The 21474-nt window shown below is 42.5% G+C and overlaps 1 protein-coding gene across 2 annotated transcripts in view; it reads left to right on the top strand.

The window, feature by feature from the left end:
- Positions 1-21474, top strand: part of Edrf1 (erythroid differentiation regulatory factor 1) — a 47250-nt gene that overhangs the window by 10275 nt on the left and 15501 nt on the right. The window contains exons 7-21 of one of the 2 annotated variants that reach the window (XM_004659257.2): positions 89-190; positions 437-558; positions 1208-1319; positions 5335-5482; positions 5567-5675; positions 6132-6243; positions 8542-8802; positions 11322-11393; positions 11719-11869; positions 14009-14197; positions 14515-14715; positions 16355-16573; positions 17516-17739; positions 19185-19343; positions 19508-19657. In XM_004659257.2, coding sequence (XP_004659314.1) covers positions 89-190; positions 437-558; positions 1208-1319; positions 5335-5482; positions 5567-5675; positions 6132-6243; positions 8542-8802; positions 11322-11393; positions 11719-11869; positions 14009-14197; positions 14515-14715; positions 16355-16573; positions 17516-17739; positions 19185-19343; positions 19508-19657 — 2331 coding nt within the window. The remainder of the gene's footprint in view (positions 1-88; positions 191-436; positions 559-1207; positions 1320-5334; positions 5483-5566; positions 5676-6131; positions 6244-8541; positions 8803-11321; positions 11394-11718; positions 11870-14008; positions 14198-14514; positions 14716-16354; positions 16574-17515; positions 17740-19184; positions 19344-19507; positions 19658-21474) is intronic. The other variant, XM_004659258.2, reaches the window with a different exon arrangement.

The following is a 21474-nucleotide window of genomic DNA, read 5'->3' as shown; positions in this document are numbered from 1 at the left end:
GTGCTTTGTTTCGTGATACACTTGAAAAATAGGTCAACTTTAAGAAGTGTTGGCAACAGAATCACTCCTTATCTTGCGCTTTTCACAGGGCAGTGAGCCTCTTGAGCCCTCATGCATAGTGGGGCATGTGGCCTCAGCACCCAAAGAACAAAACCTGACTACTTTGTTCAATGACGGGGAGAACAGTCAGGTATGCTTCCACGTGCCAAGTTGAGACACCTAGTCGGCAGTCTACTTCATCATTTAAAATCTAGTCTCAGTTCGAACTGACATGGAAAATTTCACTTGATCTTGAGATTTCTTTGTAAACATCTGTGCTCTTGCAGCTCTCGGGACTTTGTCTTCTTGCCTTTTCTTTTTCCTAGTCTTTCTGTGGATTCTGGGGGGAAATTGTGGAACTCCTGTTTATTATAGTCTTTCTTATTTTAAATCAAAGGGTCTTAAAAATGATTTTGTTCGGAATATTTTATGGACTTTTGAAGATATACACATGTTGGTTGGCTCTAACATGCCTATATTTGGAGGAGGCAGATACCCAGCCGTCAGCTTACGTCTCAGGTAAGCTACCATCTTGTCCTCCTTCCACTTGTTACTTAAACTAGCTTCTTTTAGAATTAGTTCTCTGTTTACTCTCCCTTATCTGTTTGGGCATCGTGTTTTGTGGGGTATTTTCCCCCTCTCCTGCCAGGGAAAATGGCCACTACTGTTGGCAGGAGCTGATAGCCCTAGCTTAGATATTCATTCTAGTCCTAATTGAATAGAGCCAGAGGTCTGTTGGACTGGCCTGGTCTATATTGTGTTTAAATCTGTAACTGGAAGAAATTAGCTTATTTAATTGCTTAAGGTAATGTACCATATTCCTATTAAGTACTGTGAGCATTCTTAGTATTCATGGGTATTTACATTAGTCAGTGTGAATCCTGACTTGGGTCTTAACTGTGGTGGTCATTCTTTCCACTGGATGTGTGAGAAGCATACAGTAGGCTCATAGCCATGACCATTCTATGAGTAATACAGTTAGAAATACAAAGTTTTTGAAAGATGCTAGACATAGCTATAGAGTTCATATGCCTGATTCATCAGATAACAGAATATATATAGCGTTTTCCATCTAGAGAAAATTGAATAAGTAAATGGGAAAATATGTCTCAGATGATTCATTATGGAAGATTTTAAACCAAGTAACACTAGAAATGTGTGTTTTTAGGGATAACAACAAACCAATTAATGTGCTAACTGGAATTGACTATTGGTTGGACAACTTGATATGCAACGTGCCAGAACTTGTGATGTGCTTCCACGTAAATGGAATTGTGCAGGTAAGAAACAGTGTGAGCACTGTGCCGCACAGCACTTTTTGGGGGGAGGGGTGGTTTCAAGGTAGGGTTTCACTCTAACCCAGGCTGACCAGAGTGGCCTTGAACTCAATGATCTTCCTACCTCTGCCTCCCGAGTGGTAGGATTAAAGGTGTGTGCCACCATGCCCGGCTGTACCACAGCTTTTAAGGCACTTAAATACTCATTTATATTTTCAGCAGAGAAGACATATGATTAAACTGAAGTCTGAATTTTTTTAATATTTTTATTTATTTATTAAAGAGAGAGAGGTGGATAGAATTGGCACTTCAGGGCCTCTAGCGACTGTAAACAAAACCCAGACACATGTGCCACCTTGTGTATCTGGCTTTACATAGGTCCTGGGGAATTGAACTTGGGTCTTTAGTCTTCACAGACAAACGCCTTACCCTGTAAGCCTTCCTTCCAGCCTAGTTTGAATGTACACTTAAGTTGGTAAGAGCAAACTGTTCGACAGTTCAGAAGTATAATATTACAGTAATTTGTGGAGACATCATAAATACGCTAAGACTTACATTTGTTCATTATAGAATAACATAAGATAGATTTGTTATATAATGAATTATTACTGAATACATTTACTTAGGACCATCTTATCTCCATTACAAGTACTGAGGGAACAGAATAAATTGGGTCCTCCTTCCTATGTAATCTCATGAGAAGTAATGATGTACCAAGAAAAGTACAGAACATATGTGGGTCAGCAACCCAGAGGTGTGAGCTTGTTTTGCTTCAGCTTGAAAGGGCCATGGAAGAAGATTCTTCTTAACTGTTTTTTGTTGTTGTCTGTTCTTGTTTTTCAAGGTTTCACTCTAGCCCAGGCTGACCTGGAATTCACTATGTAGTCTCAAGCTGGCCTCAAACTCACAGTGATCCTCCTAACTCTGCCTCCCGACTGCTGGGATTAAAGGCTTGCACCACCACACCTGGTTTGACTGTGTTTTGAATGGTAACTAGTATCTCAAAAAGCAAGAGCAGGATTTTTAAGTCTCATGTAAGTATGTGAAGGAACTGATTGGTTTGGTTAAGGAACACAGGATCCAAGTAGTTGGGAAAGTCATGGATAATGGAGAATCTGAATGCTGAGCTAAGGAGTTGATGGGTGCATCATCAGTGGGTAATCTGGAATCGGTGAGGACTTGGCCTCTGGAAGGTTAAATGTGCTGTATTTAATTTGAGAGCGACAGACAGACACAGAGAGAAAGACGGAGAGAGAATGGGTGTGCCAGGGCCTCCAGCCACTGCAAACAAACTCCAGTTGCATTCGCCATCTTGTGCATCTGGCTAACATGGGTCCTGGGGAGTGGAGCCTCTAACCAGGTTCCTTAGGCTTCACAGGCAAGTGCTAAGCCACCTCTCCAGCCCCCTCCACATACTTTTCTTAGTGCATTTTTCTTAACCTTGCTGATCTTAGCCTGACACATACACTGTTATTCCCATCTGATGGAGAGGGAGACCGAGGATCAAGAGCTGCAGTGAGGCCCAGGGTCATATTGTTAGTAAGTGGTTCCAGTGTGCAAGGTTGCATCTGGGGAGACAGTGCTTTCAATTGCTGTACTCTGGCCCAGGGAATCTTTACTGAGGCTACACATCAGAATAACTGAGGCTTTGTAAAAATTACTTGTGGCCTTGGGAGATGGCTCACTGGGCAAGAGCACTTGTTGCACAAATGTGAGAGCCTGAGTTTGAGCCCCAGTACCTGTATAAAAATTAGCAGGATTCTGCAACCTATAACCCTGGTGGAGGCAAAAGAATCACTGGTACTCACTAATCAGCCAGTCTGCTGGAGAGAGGCAGCTTCAGGTTCAGTGAGAGACCGTATCAAGGGAACAATGCTGATGAGTGATGGAGGACATCTGCTATCCTCTGGCTTCTGCAGACATGTACATACACTACATAGCACTCCACATACAACACATGCACAAACACCAGAAATAAGAAATGACTCCCAAGCCAGGCGTGGTGGTGCATGCCTTTAATCCCAGCACTTGGGAGGCAGAGATAGGAGGATCACTGTGAGTTCAAGGCCAGCCTGAGACTCCATAGAGAATTCCAGGTCAGCCTGGGCTAAAGTGAGACCCTGCCCTGAAAAAAAAATGACCCTCGTAACCTCACGTATTTGTGACTAAGCCTCATGCTCAGTCCCCAGAGCATGGAGCCTTGCTGGAGGTGTGTTACTGGGAGGGGTCTTTGGGGCAGTTTAGCTCAGTTCCAAGCCCCGTAAATTCCTTCTGCTGCTGTGAAGATGTGATGCCTGCAGGCTGTGCTGCTGTGCTTTCCCAACATGACGAAACGTCCTCTTGAGACTATAAACCAGAAATAGACCCCTCTAGCCTATATTCTCAAGCAGCCGAGCTATACCTTCAGAATACTCATTAGACACTTTTCCATAAGCTGTTTCTGGTTGGATGTTTTGCCCCTGCAGCTAGAACCTAGCTGCTGATGGTGACCAGTGTGTTCCAGGACAGTGAGATTCATGTGTTTACAAGCAGCTTTGTGCAGGATTCTGATGTGCAGCCTAAGTTGAGAACCACTTAGGCCAGGACTGTAAATGGCAACTTTCAGTGAAATGCTGTGGCTAGAAGACGAAGGTAAAGTGCTAATGAGGGAGGAAAGAGGACTCCCAAGTCGAAAGTAATGGTGGCGGCGTCTGGGATTGGGACATTTAAGCGGTTTAGGCAATAAGGTGTGTTTAGATTAAAGAAATAAGAAAAGTGTCTAATGAGTATTCTGAAGGTATAGCTGGGCTGCTTGAGAATATAGGCTAGAGAAAAAGTGTAGCTTAATTTGCATAAGTTTCTTCACCAAGGAACTTACTAAAATCATTAATTAGCCAGGTGTGGTGACACACACCTTTAATCATGCACTTGAGTGGCAGAGGTAGGAGGATTGCTATAAGGTTGAGGTTCGCCTGGACTAGATTGACACCCTACCTAAAAGAAAAATACCCTCTCCGCTTTTCCCCATAATAAGTGAAAAGGAGGGGGCATTCAAGGGAAGAGACCAAAATAACGTGAAATGCCAGAGAATTGAAGTTGTTTTTAGTTTTTTGAGGTAGAATTTCACTGTGGTCCAGGCTGACCTGGAAATTACTGTGTAGTCTCAGAGTGGCCTTGAACTCATGGCAGTCCTCCTACCTCTGCCTCCTAAGTGCTGGCAAGAATTGAGTTTTAAGAGAGAAAATACCAATCTTGAGGCTTTAGGTGAACTTCAAAGGAGGAGAAACACCCACAGGTGACTTTGCTTGGTGTTAGGTTCCAGTTGCTTTGGAATGTCTAGTCTTAGAGTACTTCAGAAAATGTGGTAAGAGACATCTGGAGAAGTCTGCATGGAACACAGGCTGGACATCAACTAGTGGCACTTTAAAGCACTCAGTGGCAAAGTACTTATCTAACGTGTGAAGATCTGAAAGTAATCCCAGCACTACAAGAAAATTCCATTAATACATAAAGGGTGGTAGTGCTGTCCACGCAGCCTTTCCTCTTTGTCACTTCCACCCACTGTGCCCCATCCCTGCAAAGAAATAAATTCCATAGCTCCAGGTTTTCAGAAAACACTGTCTGCCAGAAACATTTCAAAGTGGTGGTCTTCCCTTGAGCCACTATGTCTAGGGGGAAAAAAAGGCCAGAAATACATGTTTCTTTAAAAAAAAAAAAAAACTTGTTCATTCTATGTTCATTTGTCATCTTCCCAGTCTGTGCCGTGGTAGAGCAGTAATAAGATTGAGCCTCTACCTGTGGCTCTAGGTCTGGAGGTGACTGTCCCTTGAGAGTGACTCCGCCATCAACCAACTACTCTAGAAGAAGGAGATGGATAGGGTTAGCGTCCTTTGGGAATTTGAAGCAGGAAAACACTGGTTGACACTATGTCATGCTCCTCTCAGAGGATTTATGAGACATATATTTGGTTTTTAACAAGTAAAATGTAGCTATGACCTTGAGGTTTTTCTTTACAATGCCTTTTACCTGTGCTTTACAGAAATACGAAATGATCAAGACAGAAGAGATTCCCAATTTGGAAAACTCTAATTTTTCTACTAAAGTCATAAAAGACATTGCACAGAATATCTTGTCATTTCTAAAATCTAATTGTACCAAAGAAGGGCATACCTACTGGCTCTTTAAAGGTAAGCTGATATTTAAATGCGCAATGACCCAAGGGACTTACTTGGCTGGTTGCTGTAAAGTGAGCCTATTTTTTTCCTCTGCAGCAAGCGGCAGTGATATAGTGAAGCTGTACGACCTCACTACTCTGTGCGAAGAAACAGAAGACAAATACCAGAACCCATTCACAATGCCAGTGGCCATTCTCTTATATAAGTGAGTGTATTAGTGTATTAGAACATAAAAGCTGCAATCAGGCCTGGCGGCACATGCCTGTAATCCCAGCACTTTGGGAAGCTGAGAGAGAAGGATTACAAGCTTGAGGCCAGCCTGGGCTACAAAGCAAGACCCTGCTTCAAATCAATAAAACAAAAAGACAAGCTTAGGATAAAAAAAAAAGCACCACAGTGTTCAAACCAGAGTTTTGAAGATTTACATACTATGTATGTGTTGGGTGGTGAGTTAGAGACAGAATGTTAATAAGACGCATTATATCAAATATTACTTAACCTTGTTGTGAAAGCATAATATAAACTTCCTGCAGTGAATGAGTGAAATACAATATTTAGTTCATTTACCTGATTTTGTTGAAAAGATAGAAGGGTGTGTCTACACTTGAATCTTATAAAAAATTCTGAGTGGGGGAGTCACACTCGTGACTATTTCTTCCAGGGTTGCATGTAACATGATGATGAAGAAGAGTCAAAATAAGAAGCATTACGGGACTGTTAGGACCTTGCTGCTTAACTGCGTTAAGTTGCTGGACAAAGGCAGACACCCTCAAGTAAGACTGACACGCCTGTGTCCTCTCACACAGCTTGGTATGCTCATAGGGAACTGCTGTCTATGCAGAAAGTCTGACCAAGCCTCTCCTTTAGTAGGGCAGTCCCTAGTGCATGCTAGGATGAGCTTAACTGGAATTGAGATGTCAGTGTAAAATACTGAATATTGAAGACGGTATAAACATTATATGATACATATTTTGTAGATAGGAGACTAAATACACTAAAATTAAATTTTTACCAAATTTCATTCTTTTAACAGCACTACTAGAAAGTTTTAATTTTTGTGTATAGAGCTGGGCATGGTAGCGCATGCTTTTAGTCCCAGCACTCAGGAGGCAGAGGTGGGAGGATTGCTGAGTTCAAGGCCACCCTGAGACTACATAGTGAATTCTATCCAGGTCAGCCTAGGCTGGAATGAGCCCTACCTCGGGGGAAAAAAATTGTGTAAAGCACACACCCACATTTCTCATAGATAGGACTGTTGTATAAAATGAGTGTTGATATAATGTACTGTGTAGTGCTGATTTTTCTTTGTCTTACCACTATTAGAGTTCAAAACCTTGCACTGGTTTTTAAAAGGTCTGTTACAGAACTAGACTGGTATCATTTGTTAGTATGACTTAACTTCACATTCCATACTTCGTGCATACAAATACATCTTGCACTGTGTTCTCACATGTGCTCCCCACAGTTGCACATAGCCTTTGCCCTCCTTTCTCTGCACTTGACAGCCCTGTTTTTTAGTATAAGGCTGAGTGTATCCATAAATCAAAGCAGTCTGTGAACTGTGCACCTTTTCCCACTGTGCCCACCAGAGAGACTAGGGTTATCGTTTAATGGTGGAGTGCTTGCCTAGCAACATCCTGGGTTTATCAGCAGCACTAGGAGCAAAACACAAGATAATCCTTGAGACCAAACTCAAAATTTTTTTGTTTGAAGAAAAATGACAAAACAATTTTTGGCTTAACAGGTAACTGCTGATGGATGTAGTTGTGCTTATTAGTATTTAGATTGCTTATGTGAGAGTTAAAAATTGGTACCAAGACTATGATTAAGTCTGTGATTAAGAATTAATCAGTTAGAGATTAGGATAAATTTGGGGCATACAAAAGCTAATTCTAAGAACAGTTAACACAAAGTGGCCTTGATATTCATGACCTCACAGTGGCTGAGACTACCTATACAAGACCTTCATAATGGGGGGGGGGGAGAGGGAGAGATGGCTTAGTGGTTAAGGCACTTACCTGTGAAGCCTAAGGACTCAGGTTCAGCTCCCCAGTATCAATGTAAGCCAGATGCACAGAAAAGCGCATGTATCTGGAGTTTGTTTACAGTGGCTAGAGGCCCTGGGACACCAAGTTGATACATATCTGCGTGTCTTTCTCAAATAAAATATGGGCAGACATGGTGGCACATGCCTTTAATTCCCAGCACTTGGGAGGCAGAGGTTGGAGGATTGCTGTGAGTTCAAGGCTACCCTGAGACTACACAGTGAATTCTAGATCAGCCTGAGCAAGAGCAAGTCCCTACCTCAAAAAACAAAACAACAACTAGAAGAGAGACTGATTAGAAAGAATGTGGGATTCAGTGGAGGGGGGATTTGGGAGAGAGTAAAGGGAGGTGGTGAGAAGTGATTAAGATCATGGTATATTGTCTTTATTTATGGAAGTTGGCAATCTACTTTAAAAAGGTTTAAAAAAATAAAAACTGAACAGTTAAGATGGACGTTTTTCCCCCTCTGGGTATAGATTACAGAGTAAATAGCCTGTTAAAGGTAACTTGTTTTTGTAGTTTGTGAAGTGAAATTCTGATTCTGGGTAAAATTCACTAATATTTACTTATAAAACTTTACACTACATTTTCTTTAGAAAGAGGTTCAGGGTTACAATAGAAGAACTGTCAACCTGTAGATTTCACAGAGCACACCTAGGGGATTTGTGACTTTGAATTGTGGACATTGTCTTTAAAAAAATAGATATTTGGGAGAGGGAGGGAGAGGCAGAGGCAGGTAGAGAGAAGAGAGAACATATGGGCATGCACCACTTTGTGCATCTGGCTTTCTGTGGGTACTGAGGAATCTAACCTGGATCATTTGACTTTTGCCAATAAGCACCTCGACCGCTAAGCCATCTGTCCAGCTCTAAATTGCATACATTCTTGTATGACAAGCTATATGGTGAAAACAGTTAGTCACAGACCTCTCCCAAGTCTTCTCAGCATGGTAAAAACAGTGTCTCTTTAGATGATCAGAAGTTTTGATGAATGTCATTTGCACATTTGTCTTTTCTTTTTATAAGATTATTGCTTCAGCCAATTACATGCTTTCAGAGCTTTTTCAATTGGATGAGCCTAAAAAGGAGGAAAGTTCTGAATCTCCTTTGAATGAGAATTCTGATGAAAGCTACAGTGAGGAAGAGGAGGAGATGCCTGACAGTGATGAGAATGGCTCCTACGGCCCCAGCTGCGACCCGTCAGAGGACAACACAGCAGTAGCTGTCATCAAGTCTGTGGGAGAGCTGTCTGTTCCGGAAAAGTACAAGTCCATCCATCAGATACGAGTAAGTGCGGCTGAGATTTTATTAGAGTTTTGTTTCTGGGAAAGCGATTAATTATTATCTGAGTGCAGTTAGCCTCTTGAAACATGGTGTTACTTCACTGAATCTTTTTCTTTTTTTTAATTTAATTAATTAATTAATTTATTTATTTATTTATTTGAGAGCGTCAGACACAGAGAGAAAAACAGATAGAGGAAGAGAGAGAGAATGGGCGCGCCAGGGCTTCCAGCCTCTGCAAACGAACTCCAGACGCGTGCACCCCCTTGTGCATCTGGCTAACGTGGGACCTGGGGAACTGAGCCTCGAACCGGGGTTCTTAGGCTTCACAGGCAAGCGCTTAACCACTAAGCCATCTCTCCAGCCCACTTCGCTGTATCTTTTATGGTCCAGAATCTAATAATTATTAGCTCTCTAAATTCTACCTTGGTTTCATTTATTTTTATTTTATTTATTTATTTTTGAGGTAGGGTCTTGCTGTAGCCCAGGCTGACCTGGAACCACTGTGTAGTGATCTCAGGGTGGCCTTGAACTTACAGGGATCCTCCTAACTCTGCCTCCTAGCAAGGGTTTAAAAGGTGTGCACCACTGTGCCTGGCATCTATCTAACTTGGTTTTAGAATCTTCACAGTTAGCTACACTTGTACTGATATAAGTGACCCGTGTTATGAAAGGTTACTGTGGACAGATGCAGAAATCATACATGCACATTTTAATTTCTATGTGAGGGATTTCCTTTCTGAGACTAGTGTGTAGCCATTGTTATATCTCCTCACCAGGACACACCTGCCCAGCATTTGAATTGCTGGGAAATTAAGTGGGTTGCTTGGTGAGTGTGGAATCAGAGTAGAGAAGGGTGTGGCACCCTGACCCCACATGTGGAGAGAGCTGGTACCTTATCCATGTTTATATGAGACAATACTTTTTCTGTGACCTGTGGCCATGCCTCAGCCCTGTTTCTGGCCAGGTAGACACCAACTACATCCTCCCCTGTTCGTTTCTCTGGGCATTGACTGTCCTGCAATCAGTTCCTTCCCACAGTGTCATTCCCATGTGCTGTTTCTCTATGCTTAGATCCAGGAAGCTCCAAGGGGTTCTGGCTGTTCCCTGACCTGAAATATGCTCATATGTGTACATAATCTCTTAATTTAAACTCTGACCTTATAATGATAACTGTATCCAAGTAAACTTCTGAGAGGACATTTGCCTATTACTGTAAACACTGTCTACTTTGTAACCTCCTCTCACTCATTCTTCCCCTTTCTTTTACCATAGCCACCACTGGCTTTTTGTTTCTCAAGAGCACCAGGATTGGCTGAGGTCCATTGCTTTTGCTGCTGCCGCCGCTGCTGCTACTGCTGCTGCTTTGAACAAGCCTTTCCCTAGATTTTCTCATGGCTACCTTTTTCCAGGCCTTATGGTTTGGCTGACATGTTGGTTCCTCTAAGAGGCCTTCCCTAACCACTCTACCAAAACTTTCTCAGAGCCTTTCTGTGCCTGAGAGCCTCACTGTGTGTCTTCCTTCCCTGGATGCTAAGCTTTCTCCATAGAGATAACTACCTCCCATCTCTAGGGCATATAGTGGGTACTCAGGAAATCTTGGACTAAGTGACTACCTGTTCATCTAAATTTTACTTCACTTTCAACTTGAACCCCATGTTGGAATGGAGAAAAAAAAACTAGGTAAATCATTGATTGCCGAAGTTGTATGTACTTGGAAACTGCATTATAACACAGGGTCTTGGACTTAAAGGGCAACTTAAAGTGCTAGCACCACATTTTTACAGAGACATCACTTTTTACCAGTTACTTGAGACACTCGAAATGATCAGTGGAAATGATCAGTATTCACGGCTTTGCTTGTTTGCATTGGTGACTTGAAGAATAGTTACGTGAGCTCCAGGCCCTTTCTCCACTCACTGTCTTCTGACACATTCCTCAGCCATCTGAATAGGTGGCCTTTTGAAAGGCATACATTCCAGCCTCCTGAGGCTCCGTGCAATAAAATGCCTTTACATAATAGTTGGAGGCTGTTGACTGGTTCTTGCTCCTTAATTAAGCAAATAAGTTTCTGTATGTATTTAGGTAAAAGATTACTAGTCTCATCCTTACTTTTTATCATAATAGGGGTATTTTTACAACTCTAAATACTTAAAGCATCCCATATGCTAGAAGATTTTCTGGTTTTTTGTTTTTTTTCTTTTTTGAGGTAGGGTCTCACTCTGGTCCAGGCTAACCTGGAATTTACTCTGTAGACTCAAAGTGGTCTCGAACTCACGGTGATCCTCCTACCTCTGCCTCCCGACGCCACCGTGCCGGGCTACAAGCTGTTTTTATTGATGCTTGTTAATAATTATCTGCAGATAAGAACAACACAGTAACTTTTGTATCAGATACCTTGCCTAGCTGAATACAGAGCATATTTCTAAATTACTAGTTTGTAGAGTTTCCGTAATTTCCAGGAAATGTGAGCCATCCCATTGTTACTCAGACGTGTTCATGTTTGTATGTGTTTGTCTCCGTAGCCCAGCTGTGCATTTCCCGTTTGCCATGACACTGAAGAGCGCTGCAGACTTGTGCTTGGCTATGTTTTGGAGGTGAGTCCATTTGCCCTCCACTTTTTCAACAAAGCTGTGCCTGGTCTCTAATAGCACTTGGGTGTTGGTACAAATGCTCTGAGTAGTGTCCTGCTGCAGTTGTTTTCTATTTTGCTTAACACAGAAACCAAATCAGTTGCTCCCAAATCTTTCATATTAAATGTAGTTTACAAAGACTTTCTGAAGTAGAAGTTCTGCCTTATATTTATTTTCAGGTGACTATTAGTAAGTAGTATCTAAGAAATGTTTTCCCTGTTATTAAAGGGTATTGAAATATGTAATAAATATTTAAGTAGATAGATGTTTTTCTTTTTTTTCTTTTAAGGGTTTAAAATCTGTAGATAGCAGCATCAAAAAAGAAAGTGACCTTCCGGCAGCTGATCCCAGCACCCCAATCCCCTTAAAATATGAAGATGAGTCCTCGAGGGGAGGTCCTGAGGGGCTAGAGAAGCAGATGGCCTTGTTTTTGGACAAAAGTAAGTTAAATTGATGTGTGAATAAAGTCTTAATAGACTAACATATGGGTCCTGTGGCAGTAGCCAACTAAGGTTGAGGCACTCAGCAGAGGAATTGAGAAAGTGGAAGTCATGAATGAGAGGTAGGAAAAATAGTCCTTCACTTCAAATATAGATTACAAAGGTTTATTTTTATATTCTATAGACTCGTGTGTGTGTGCACGCGCATGGGTGCATGTGGAGGACAGAGGCAGGTGTCAGGTGCCTTCCTCAGTTGTCTTAACATTTTGAGGCAAGGTCTGTCCTTACCGGTTCCTTGTCGCTCCCCCCGCCCCCCAGTGCTGGCCCTTTATGTAGTGCTGGAAATCTGAATGCAGGTCCTCACTACTACATGACAAACGTGTTCCCTTGAGCCATCCTGCATGCCCTGGGGAGACCCATACCAGGACTTTGTCAATGTTTTTCTGAAATGCCTTTTATTTCTCCTCCAACGCTAGGTTTGGTGACTCACACCTGTGATCCCAGCACTTGGGACACTGAGGCAGGGAGATTGTTGCAAGTTTAGGCTAACTCCATCTATAAACAGAGACCCTGTACCAGGAGAAGGAAATGGAGGGAAGAGAGAAAGGGAGTCCTGTCAAGTGCAGTACTCCACTCTTGCCATTATCTCAAGTCACAAATGCGTTTTGTGAGCACTGTGCTTTAAAGCAGTTCTGAATATTTCCCCCTTCATCTACACCATTAACTCCCCTCCACATACACAGACAAGTTGAGAGCAAGACCTTACCTTCCTCATTTCTAGTTTTCTCACAGTGACACACAGACAAATGATGCTTACAGCAGCTGATGGGGGTAAAACAACCTACCTGCACAAATGAACCATCATCGAGATTAAGTGCTTGTGTTGCCTTACAAAATGCATGAATCTGATTCATCAAAAAATGAGAACTGCTAAGCCTGGTGTGGTGGCGCACGCCTTCAGTCCAGCACTCCTGAGCCTGGTGTGGTGACACACGCCTTTAATCCAGCACTCCTGAGGCAGAAGTAGGATCGCTGAGAGTTGGAGGCCACCCTGAGACTACATAGTGAATTCCAGGTCAGCCTGAGCTAGGGTGAGACCCTACCACGAAAAACCAAAGAAAGAGAGTGCGTGCTCCTAAGCTGTGGTGGGAGGAGTGTTCTTTGTTCCACAGTATTTTGCTTTCCTTGTAATTACACTGAACTTTTTTGGTGTGGTGGATGTTATCAAGACAGAGGCCTTCTAGCTTCATGTCACTATTTCTGTGCTTGGTATCATGGTTGGCACAAAAACGATCCTTTATGGAATGAAGAAGTTAATAAAGGCAAGACTTTAGTGGGGCATTTTTTTGTTGCTGCTTTTTATTTGTTTCAGGCAGGGTATCTGTACCCCAGATTGACCTCAAATTTGTGCAAATCCGTGAGCCACCATGCTAGTCAACGTCAGTGGGTTTTTTGTTGTTGTTTTTAATGAGAGAGAAATGGCATGCCAGGGCCTCCAGCCATTGCAGTCAAACTCCAGGTGCATATGCCATCTGTGTGCATGTGCAACCTTGTGTGCTTCTGTCTCCTTGCACCTCTGGCTTACGTGGGATCTGGAGAGTCAAACATGGATCCCTAGGCTTCACAGGCAAGCGCCTTAACCACTAAGCCATCTCTTCAGCCCAACTTCAGCATTTTTGAGAGAGGAAATGGTAGCCTGTAGTAGAAGACAGAACAGGTGTCTTTGTAGGAAAAAAAGATGACTTAACCTTGGTTGAGGAGCAGTGGGGTATAGGAGGAGGATGGTGAGTAATGTAGCTTAGGAAGTAGCTGAGGTACTTAGTCCAGCAGGTGGTGAGAAGCTGGTCTAATATTTGAGGGCAGGCTGTGGCCAAGCTAGAGTGTGCTTTAGGAAGATGTACTCTTTGGTAAGTTGAGATCAGAGAAAAGCTGATGTCAGGGACCCTATAAGAGAGTGACTGACGACAGGGAAAGCAGAAGACCTTTGCAGTCCTGAGCAAGGTCCCTCTGGACACTTCTGCCTTTAGGCAAGAAACCAGTGGTAAGTAGTCTCTGAGTGGCAGTAGTTCCTCAATCAGGAGGTTCTTAATGAGACTTAGAGTCAGCCAGAATGTCTTGTCTCCCATCTACCCATTGCAGTGGGCGCCCTTCAGAAGGGAAATGGTTGTAGCCAATCTGGAATGACTCCTGGTTCTTGGCAACATAAAATGAAACTTCAGCTAATTCTCAAGTCATCGAAGGCCTACTATATTTTGTCTGATGCTGCTATGAGTCTTCAGAAGTATGGGAGAGCATTGCGATACATTAAGCTAGCTCTGCAGAGCCACGGTAAGCCACTGTAAATGAGCATGTCCAAAAGGCCCTGGGAGGGAGGCAGATGCCTGAGTCACAGTAAACCTTTGTTGCTAGTTGTTACGAAATTTGATTTTTAAATGACTTCTTACAATTCTGTATGTGTTTTATTTTTTATGCTCACAGTGTTGTAACACGTTGATTATAAAATCATGAAACCATGTGTTACCTGACGTACAGTAGATGCTGTGTTATAAAGCTTTCAGCTGTAACAGTTTCTTCAGATTTTCTGTGTTCATCAAAGTTTAATGTCCTTGTGGGTTTTTTCCTTCCTCTTACCATTTTCTAAACAGATACTTACTGCTGTCTCTGCACCAATATGCTTTCTGAAGTACTACTCTTTCTTTCTCAATACCTGACGCTGTGTGGTGACATTCAGCTCATGCTGGCTCAGAATGCAAATAACAGAGCAGCGCACCTTGAAGAGTTTAACTACCAAACAAAAGAAGACCAGGAGATCCTGCACAGTCTCCACAGAGAGTCTAGCTGTCAGGGTATGGACACACCTCCCAGCTCATGCATATTTGAATATGTCCAGAAAATGTCCGAAATATTGGTCTTTAGAAGTATTCTCTTTTGTTCTTTTTTTCATAGTTTTTAAAATTTGAGTATGTGTTTTTTATTAATTCTGACTGTAAGGCCTATCTTGCATTTGTGCACTCTTAAGGATTTTTATGGGTACACTTCTAGCTGGCCATGCCAGCCGTGAATTTTCTTTTCCTTTTTAAATATTTTTATTCATTTATTTATGAGAAAGTGGCAGGCAAAGGGAGAGAATGGGCGTACCAGGGCCTCTAGCCACTGCAAGCAAACTCTAGACGCATGCACCACCTTGTGAATTTGGATAGCATGGATACTGGAGAATTGAACCTGGGACCTTAGGCTTTGCAGGAAAGTGCCTTAACTGCTGAGCCATCTCTCCAGCCCCAAATTTTCTTTTGAAAAGGAATAAGAGTTGGTGAAAGTGGATGAACTACCCTCTGAACCCTGGGGAATGAGGATAAGTTAGCCATCTGACTTTATCTGTTCAAACCTGAGCTACAGGCTGCTTTACCACAGGAGCAGGGTCTGCAACTCTAAGCAGTTACATACATGAACACACACTGCACTTAGCATGTACATGATATAGGTGTCAGTCTTCTAATGCCTCTTTTAAAGTCAGTCATGGAAATATTTGATTATATTCCTAAATTGTTTTATTTGACTACAGCTCCTAAAAAGTTTCAAATAACTAACAGTTAGAGGAGTACATTCGTATGATTACTCTTCCTTTCTCCTTTCTTTCTAAAATGATCACTTTTTTTTTTTTAATTGCTGTGATGGAGAAATCACTGATTTCATTTAAGATACTTGTTTGTAAAAGTAGCATTCCCCCATGTTCTAGAGTATTAGAACAGGACTGCCATCTGTTCCTCCTTGAATGCTGAGTCTTTGAGGACTTACCCAGGAGCATCTTCAGTGATAAGGTTCACATTTGTAGTGTATTTCAAGAACTACTCTCAGTAATTTAAAATAAAAACAAAACTGTGTGCCATGTGTCAGTAACAATTTTAGGTCTGCACAAGTTGACCTGGTAAAATCTGGATGATGGAAGTATTTGCCACTTAACTTGCAGGGAATTTTTTTTTTTTAGGTAGGGTTTTGTTCTAACCAGGCAGACCTGGAATTCACTATGTATTCTTGGGGTGGCCTCAAACTTGGTACCTCCCAAGTGCTGGGATTAAAGGTGTGCACCACCACGCCTGGTCTGGAAAATGGTTATTTAACCAAGCATTAATATCCCAGGAAAATATGTCTTTACTGAGAAAGGTAATTTTTTTAATTTTTATTTATTTATTTGAAAGAGGCAAAGAGAGAGAGTGAGTGGATATGTCATGGCCTCCAACCACTGGGAACAAAACAAGATGCATGCACCACCTACTGCACCTGGCTTACATGGGTCCTCGGGAATCAAACTTGGTTCCTTTGGCTTTGCAGGCAAGCACCTTAATCACTAAGTCATTGCTCCAGCCTTGCAATTTGTTGTTGTTGTTACATGGATTAATATATTTTTACAAAGTCACTCTCACTTAGATATTAAGGAGGAAGGGCTGCTGTGATGCATGTTGATATTTCTTGTTCTTTTCTCCTAAGGGTTTGCATGGGCAACTGATTTGTCTACAGACTTAGAAAGTCAACTTTCAGTAAGTTGTAAATGTTATGAGGCTGCTAATGAGATCTTACAATTCAGTGACTTAAAAAGTCAGAATCCAGAACACTATGTACAAGTACTAAAGAGAATGGGAAACATCAGAAATGAAATCGGTGTGTTTTATATGAATCAAGCTGCTGCGTTACAGAGTGAAAGAGTAGGTGAGTATTTCTTTGCATCCTTCTCTATATCCCCTGTTTTATTAGAAAATCTTACTGATTTTTTTTTAATGGGTCTAGCAAAGAACACTGGCACTTTGTATGTTTATTTGTTCTAAGTAGATAGCCTGTTTGAGAGTCTTACATTGAATTCTCAAGAAATAAAGGAAAACACATTTATTCTCCCTTTGGGGTCATCATTTCAATGTCTTCCATCCTGATATATGTACCTCAAGCCATCTTATCAATTCAGAAATAACTTGGACAGCCAGCCATGTGCCAGGCTGTATACTGGAGGTGTAACTGGTACCCTTCCACTCAGGAAATCTGATGTTAGTACAGATCTCTGGAAAATGTGCCAAATAAGTATACATACAGGCTACTAAGGGGATGGGGGGGGGGGTCAGTGTTTCTTGAGGTTGTAGGGCCCTTGAAAGGCCTTTGGGGAGACAGTGTAAACATAAGCTGTAACCTCTTAAAAACTCCACAGGACCTCACCTTGGGAATCTAAAAAATACCACATTGCTCAGTTGTCTTTGCTTGGTGGTTTTAATTTCAGTGTTGAAGAATGGCTCTGATTAAATATACAAGCCTCTGAGGCTGCAATGATAGACTACACCGGGGGTTACTTAAACAGCAGAAATTCATTGTCTCATTTTTGAAGACTGGATGTCCAAGGCAGGGTGCCTATAGTGTTGAACTCCTCTGAGACTTCTTTAAATACCTGATCCTCAGTACACTCACCTTATAAGTGGGGTTAATGCTTCAGTATAAAACTGGGCATATTTCCCTCCATGGGACAGCATAAGAGCAGTGTGCTGTAGTTGACCACGTAGCGGGCTATCCCAGGCTCCTGTCACTGCCATGCTTCTCAGGGTTGCTTTGAGACTGATGGTTCATGCTGATGTCTGTTTATGTAATTTTTTTTCTTTTTTTTTTATGAAGTGAGCAAATCTGTGTCTGCTGCAGAGCAACAATTATGGAAAAAAAGCTTTTCTTGTTTTGAAAAGGGAATTCACAACTTTGAGTCGATTGATGATGTTACGAATACTGCCCTTCTGTTGTGCAACACGGGAAGGCTCATGCGGATCTGTGCACAGGCACACTGTGGCGCTGAGGATGAGTGTAAGCGTGAATTCTCACCAGAAGAAGGCTTATATTATAACAAGGTAGAGCATGTTTGCATACATGTCAGGCCTCATCCACCCACTCCTGTCATCTGTCTGTACTTGACCATTGTTCCACTAACATATAAAGTCCAAAGTTATTACACCATGTGATGGCACAGGACTAACCAGCTCGCTAACACACTTAGAAACTGCCCCAAGACTAGAGAGAGGGCTCAGTGGTTAAGGCGCTTGCCTGCAAAGCCTAATGACCCGGGGTCAGTTACCTAGTACCCATGTAAAGCCAGTCAGTCAGTCACTCACCGTGTGTGTGTATGTGTATGTGTGTGTGTGTGTGTGTGTGTGTGTGTGTGTCTGTCCGCTTGCAAATAAGTATAATATTTAAGGTGGGGGGGGAGGGCTGGAGAGATGGCTTAGTGGTTAAGGCACTTGCCTACAAGGCCTAAGGACCCAGGTTTGATTCTCCAGTATCCACATAAAGCCATATGCACAAAGTGGCATGCATCTGGAGTTTGTCTGCAGTGGCTAGAGACTCTGGGACACCCAGTTTTTCTTCATCTGCCTCTCTCTCGTAATAAATAAACATACTTGAAGAAGAAAGTGACCCAAACAGTAAGAATGCAGTGTTAGGGATGGAATATGGATTGTTAGGAAAAAATGTTTCTGTAAATTGTGTCAATACAACTAGAGTAAATGTCCAGCAGAGTAAAGATTGACACGGAGAAATGAAAATGGGAACACACCGGGAGAGAGAGGTAGGGGACATGTCAGAGGCCAGCATGACAGGCAAGCAGGGATCCTAGGTGAAAGGTGGGAAGCTCCGATGTGTGAGAACGCACAGCAGTCAGTCACAGGGCCGGCAGTGCACAATGGGGCACACTTGGGGAGCACGTGGCAGGTTTGAGTCCGTGTGCTCTCAGCACATGAGCACTAGGAATCCTGCAGCGCAGCTGCTTGTGCGTCACCACTGCTAACCTGCTCACCCTCCTAAGGTCCAGCTCAAAAGGTGGCCTTTCTCTCCCTCCCTCCTCTCTGCTTTTTTTACGAGGTAGGGTCTCACTGTAGCCCAGGCTGACCTGGAATTCACTATGGAGTCTCAGGGTAGCCTCGAACTCACAGTGATGCTCCTACCTCTGCCTTGTGAGTGCTGGGATTAAAGGCATGTGCCACCATGCCTGGCTAAACTGTTAGTTTCCATTTAAAAAGGGAAAAAAATGGGGGATCCTTTTGCATTAGTCAGAATCAGAAAGCAATACCAAGGACTGTCTTGCTGTAGACCCCATAGAAATAAGCATGATGTTTAAGCAACCTCAAAGAAATTTCTTCATTAAAATCCTATTATTGTTCTCATTTCTCTCCTGGTGTCCTTGGGTAACTCTTCAGATAATTAACGTGACGTCTGAGTGGTTTTGAGGTCTACATTGTCTCCTGTGGTGGTGGCATGTATTTAAACTGAGCCATAGATTGACTTTTTTTCTTCCCCACAGGCTGTTGATTACTACTTGAAAGCTCTGAGGTCATTGGGAACTCGGGACATTCACCCAGTTGTTTGGGATTCAGTGAATTGGGAATTGTCCACCACATATTTCACCATGGCAACTCTACAGCAAGATTACGCTCCATTGTCCAGAAAAGCTCAGGAGCAGGTGATAAGATTTGCTGGATTATAAACTGAGTCCTTAAGATGCCTAATCCTCTGTTTAATTCATATTGTGTATCTGTCATCATCTTTAACAAATATTTAAATGTTGTGAAAAGTTGTAATAGATTGTAAGCTTGTTTTTCCTCCTCCTCTACGTAATACAAACAGATTGAAAAGGAAGTCAGTGAGGCTATGATGAAGTCCCTGAAATACTGTGACGTTGACTCGGTTTGTGCTCGACAGCCCCTTTGTCAGTACCGAGCTGCCACCATCCATCACAGGCTGGCTTCCATGTACCACAGCTGTCTTAGAAACCAGGTACCGTCACCCCAAATTAAACTCTGTGCCACGTCTATTTAAAAATACTCTGGACCCTCTACTTACATCTCTATGTATATTTTAAATGCTATTTATTCTGATTAATCTGGCTACTTTAAAAAGCTTTGCCAAAGTGTAGGTATTATTACCCTTCCCACCTGCACCATGTGTTCTTCTGTTATACAGTCAACTGGGTCTTGGTTTGAAATTCTGTATTTTCCTGGACATGTTTACATTTGTTTAAAATGTAGCTTGGCCTTTTAGTAATAGTTTTGCGTAGATTTATTTTTTTGTTCAAGAAAAGAGCAGGTAAAGATAAGGGGTGCACCGGAGCCTCTAGCCACCACAGATGAACGGCAGATGCATGCGCTACCTTGTGCATCTGGGTTACGTGCATACTGGGGAATCAAACCTGGGTCCTTAGGCTTTGCAGGCAAGCACCTTAACTGCTAAGCCATCTCTCCAGCCCTCATGCAGACTTTAAAATGCAAGTATTCCATCTTTGTGAAATGGAGTAGGCATGTAGAAACATATAGAATATATTGGTGGTGCCAGGCCGGTTACCTTTTATTAATCGCAGCCCTCAAGAGGCTGAGGTAGGAGGACTGAAAGGAGTTTGAAGCGAGCCTGGAGCTACCAGACTTGAGTCCAGGTCAGCCTGGGATAGAATGAGGCCTGCACTGAAAGCAAACGAAAGCATCACTGGAACACGGGCATCGTCAAAGAACAACAAAAGGAAGCCCTGTGTATCTGACTTAGAGGTTAATGAGTGCTCAGATGCTCTGCAGAACCCCTAGATGTTCCTCCTGATATGCTGTCCTCAACGTTCTCTTTCATCTTTCGTGTCTGACTGCTGGAACATGCTCCTTTCATTTCACGGAGAGCTTCATGGAAGGAACCAGTGCATGCATCCTCGGGTGTTTCCTTGCCTTTCATGGAGCACTGTGGGTTATTTATTTATTTACTTATTTTTATTCAGGGTGGGGTGGAGAATAGCAGCCTCAGGGCCTCCAGCCACTGCAAACGAACTCCAAATGCAGATGCCTTAACCACTAAGCAGTCTCTCCAGCCCAAGCATTGTGATTTAGTCATCCATGCTAGCACAGGTGGCCCTTGTCTTTTCAGTTAATTGTTCTCTATTTTCCTCTTTTCTGGAGAGACAGTCTTGCTATGCAGATCAGATTAACCTTGAACTCATGATCCTTCTGCCTCTCAGCTTTTTTTTTTTCTTTTTCAACTTCTGTTTTCTAAATTTTTTTCTCAATTTTTATTGACATTTTCCATGATTATAAAAAATATGCCATGGTAATGCCCTCCCTTCCCCCACTTTCCCCTTTGAAATTCCATTCTTCATCATATGCCCTCCCCATCTCAATCAGTCTCTCTTTTACTTTTGATGTCATGATCTTTCCCCCCTCTTATGATGGTCCTGTGTAGGTACTGTCAGGCACTATGAGGTCATGGATATCCAGGCCATTTTGTGTCTGGAGGAGCATGTTGTAAGGAGCCCTACCCTTCCTTTGGTTCTTACATTCTTTCCACCACCTCTTCCACATTAGACCCTGAGCCTTGGAAGGTGTGATCAAGATGTTAGCAGTTCTCCAGTCACTTCTTTCCAGCACTATGATACCTTCTGAGTCATCCCAAGGTCACTGCCTTCTGAAAAGAGAAGAATCTCTACCCAAAGTGAAAGTAGCATTAATATAAGGGTATGAATATTAAGAGAAGTGCTTACTGGGTAGTTTGATGAGCATAGTATATACATTTATCCAGACATCAGCAGATGTTACACCCCTAGGGCTCATGACTACCCCTGT

This window comes from Jaculus jaculus, chromosome 1 (assembly GCF_020740685.1).
Source record: "Jaculus jaculus isolate mJacJac1 chromosome 1, mJacJac1.mat.Y.cur, whole genome shotgun sequence".
Lineage (NCBI taxonomy): Eukaryota > Metazoa > Chordata > Mammalia > Rodentia > Dipodidae > Jaculus > Jaculus jaculus.
Note: the sequence above shows the minus strand (reverse complement) of the source record. Positions and strands in the feature narration are given on the sequence as shown.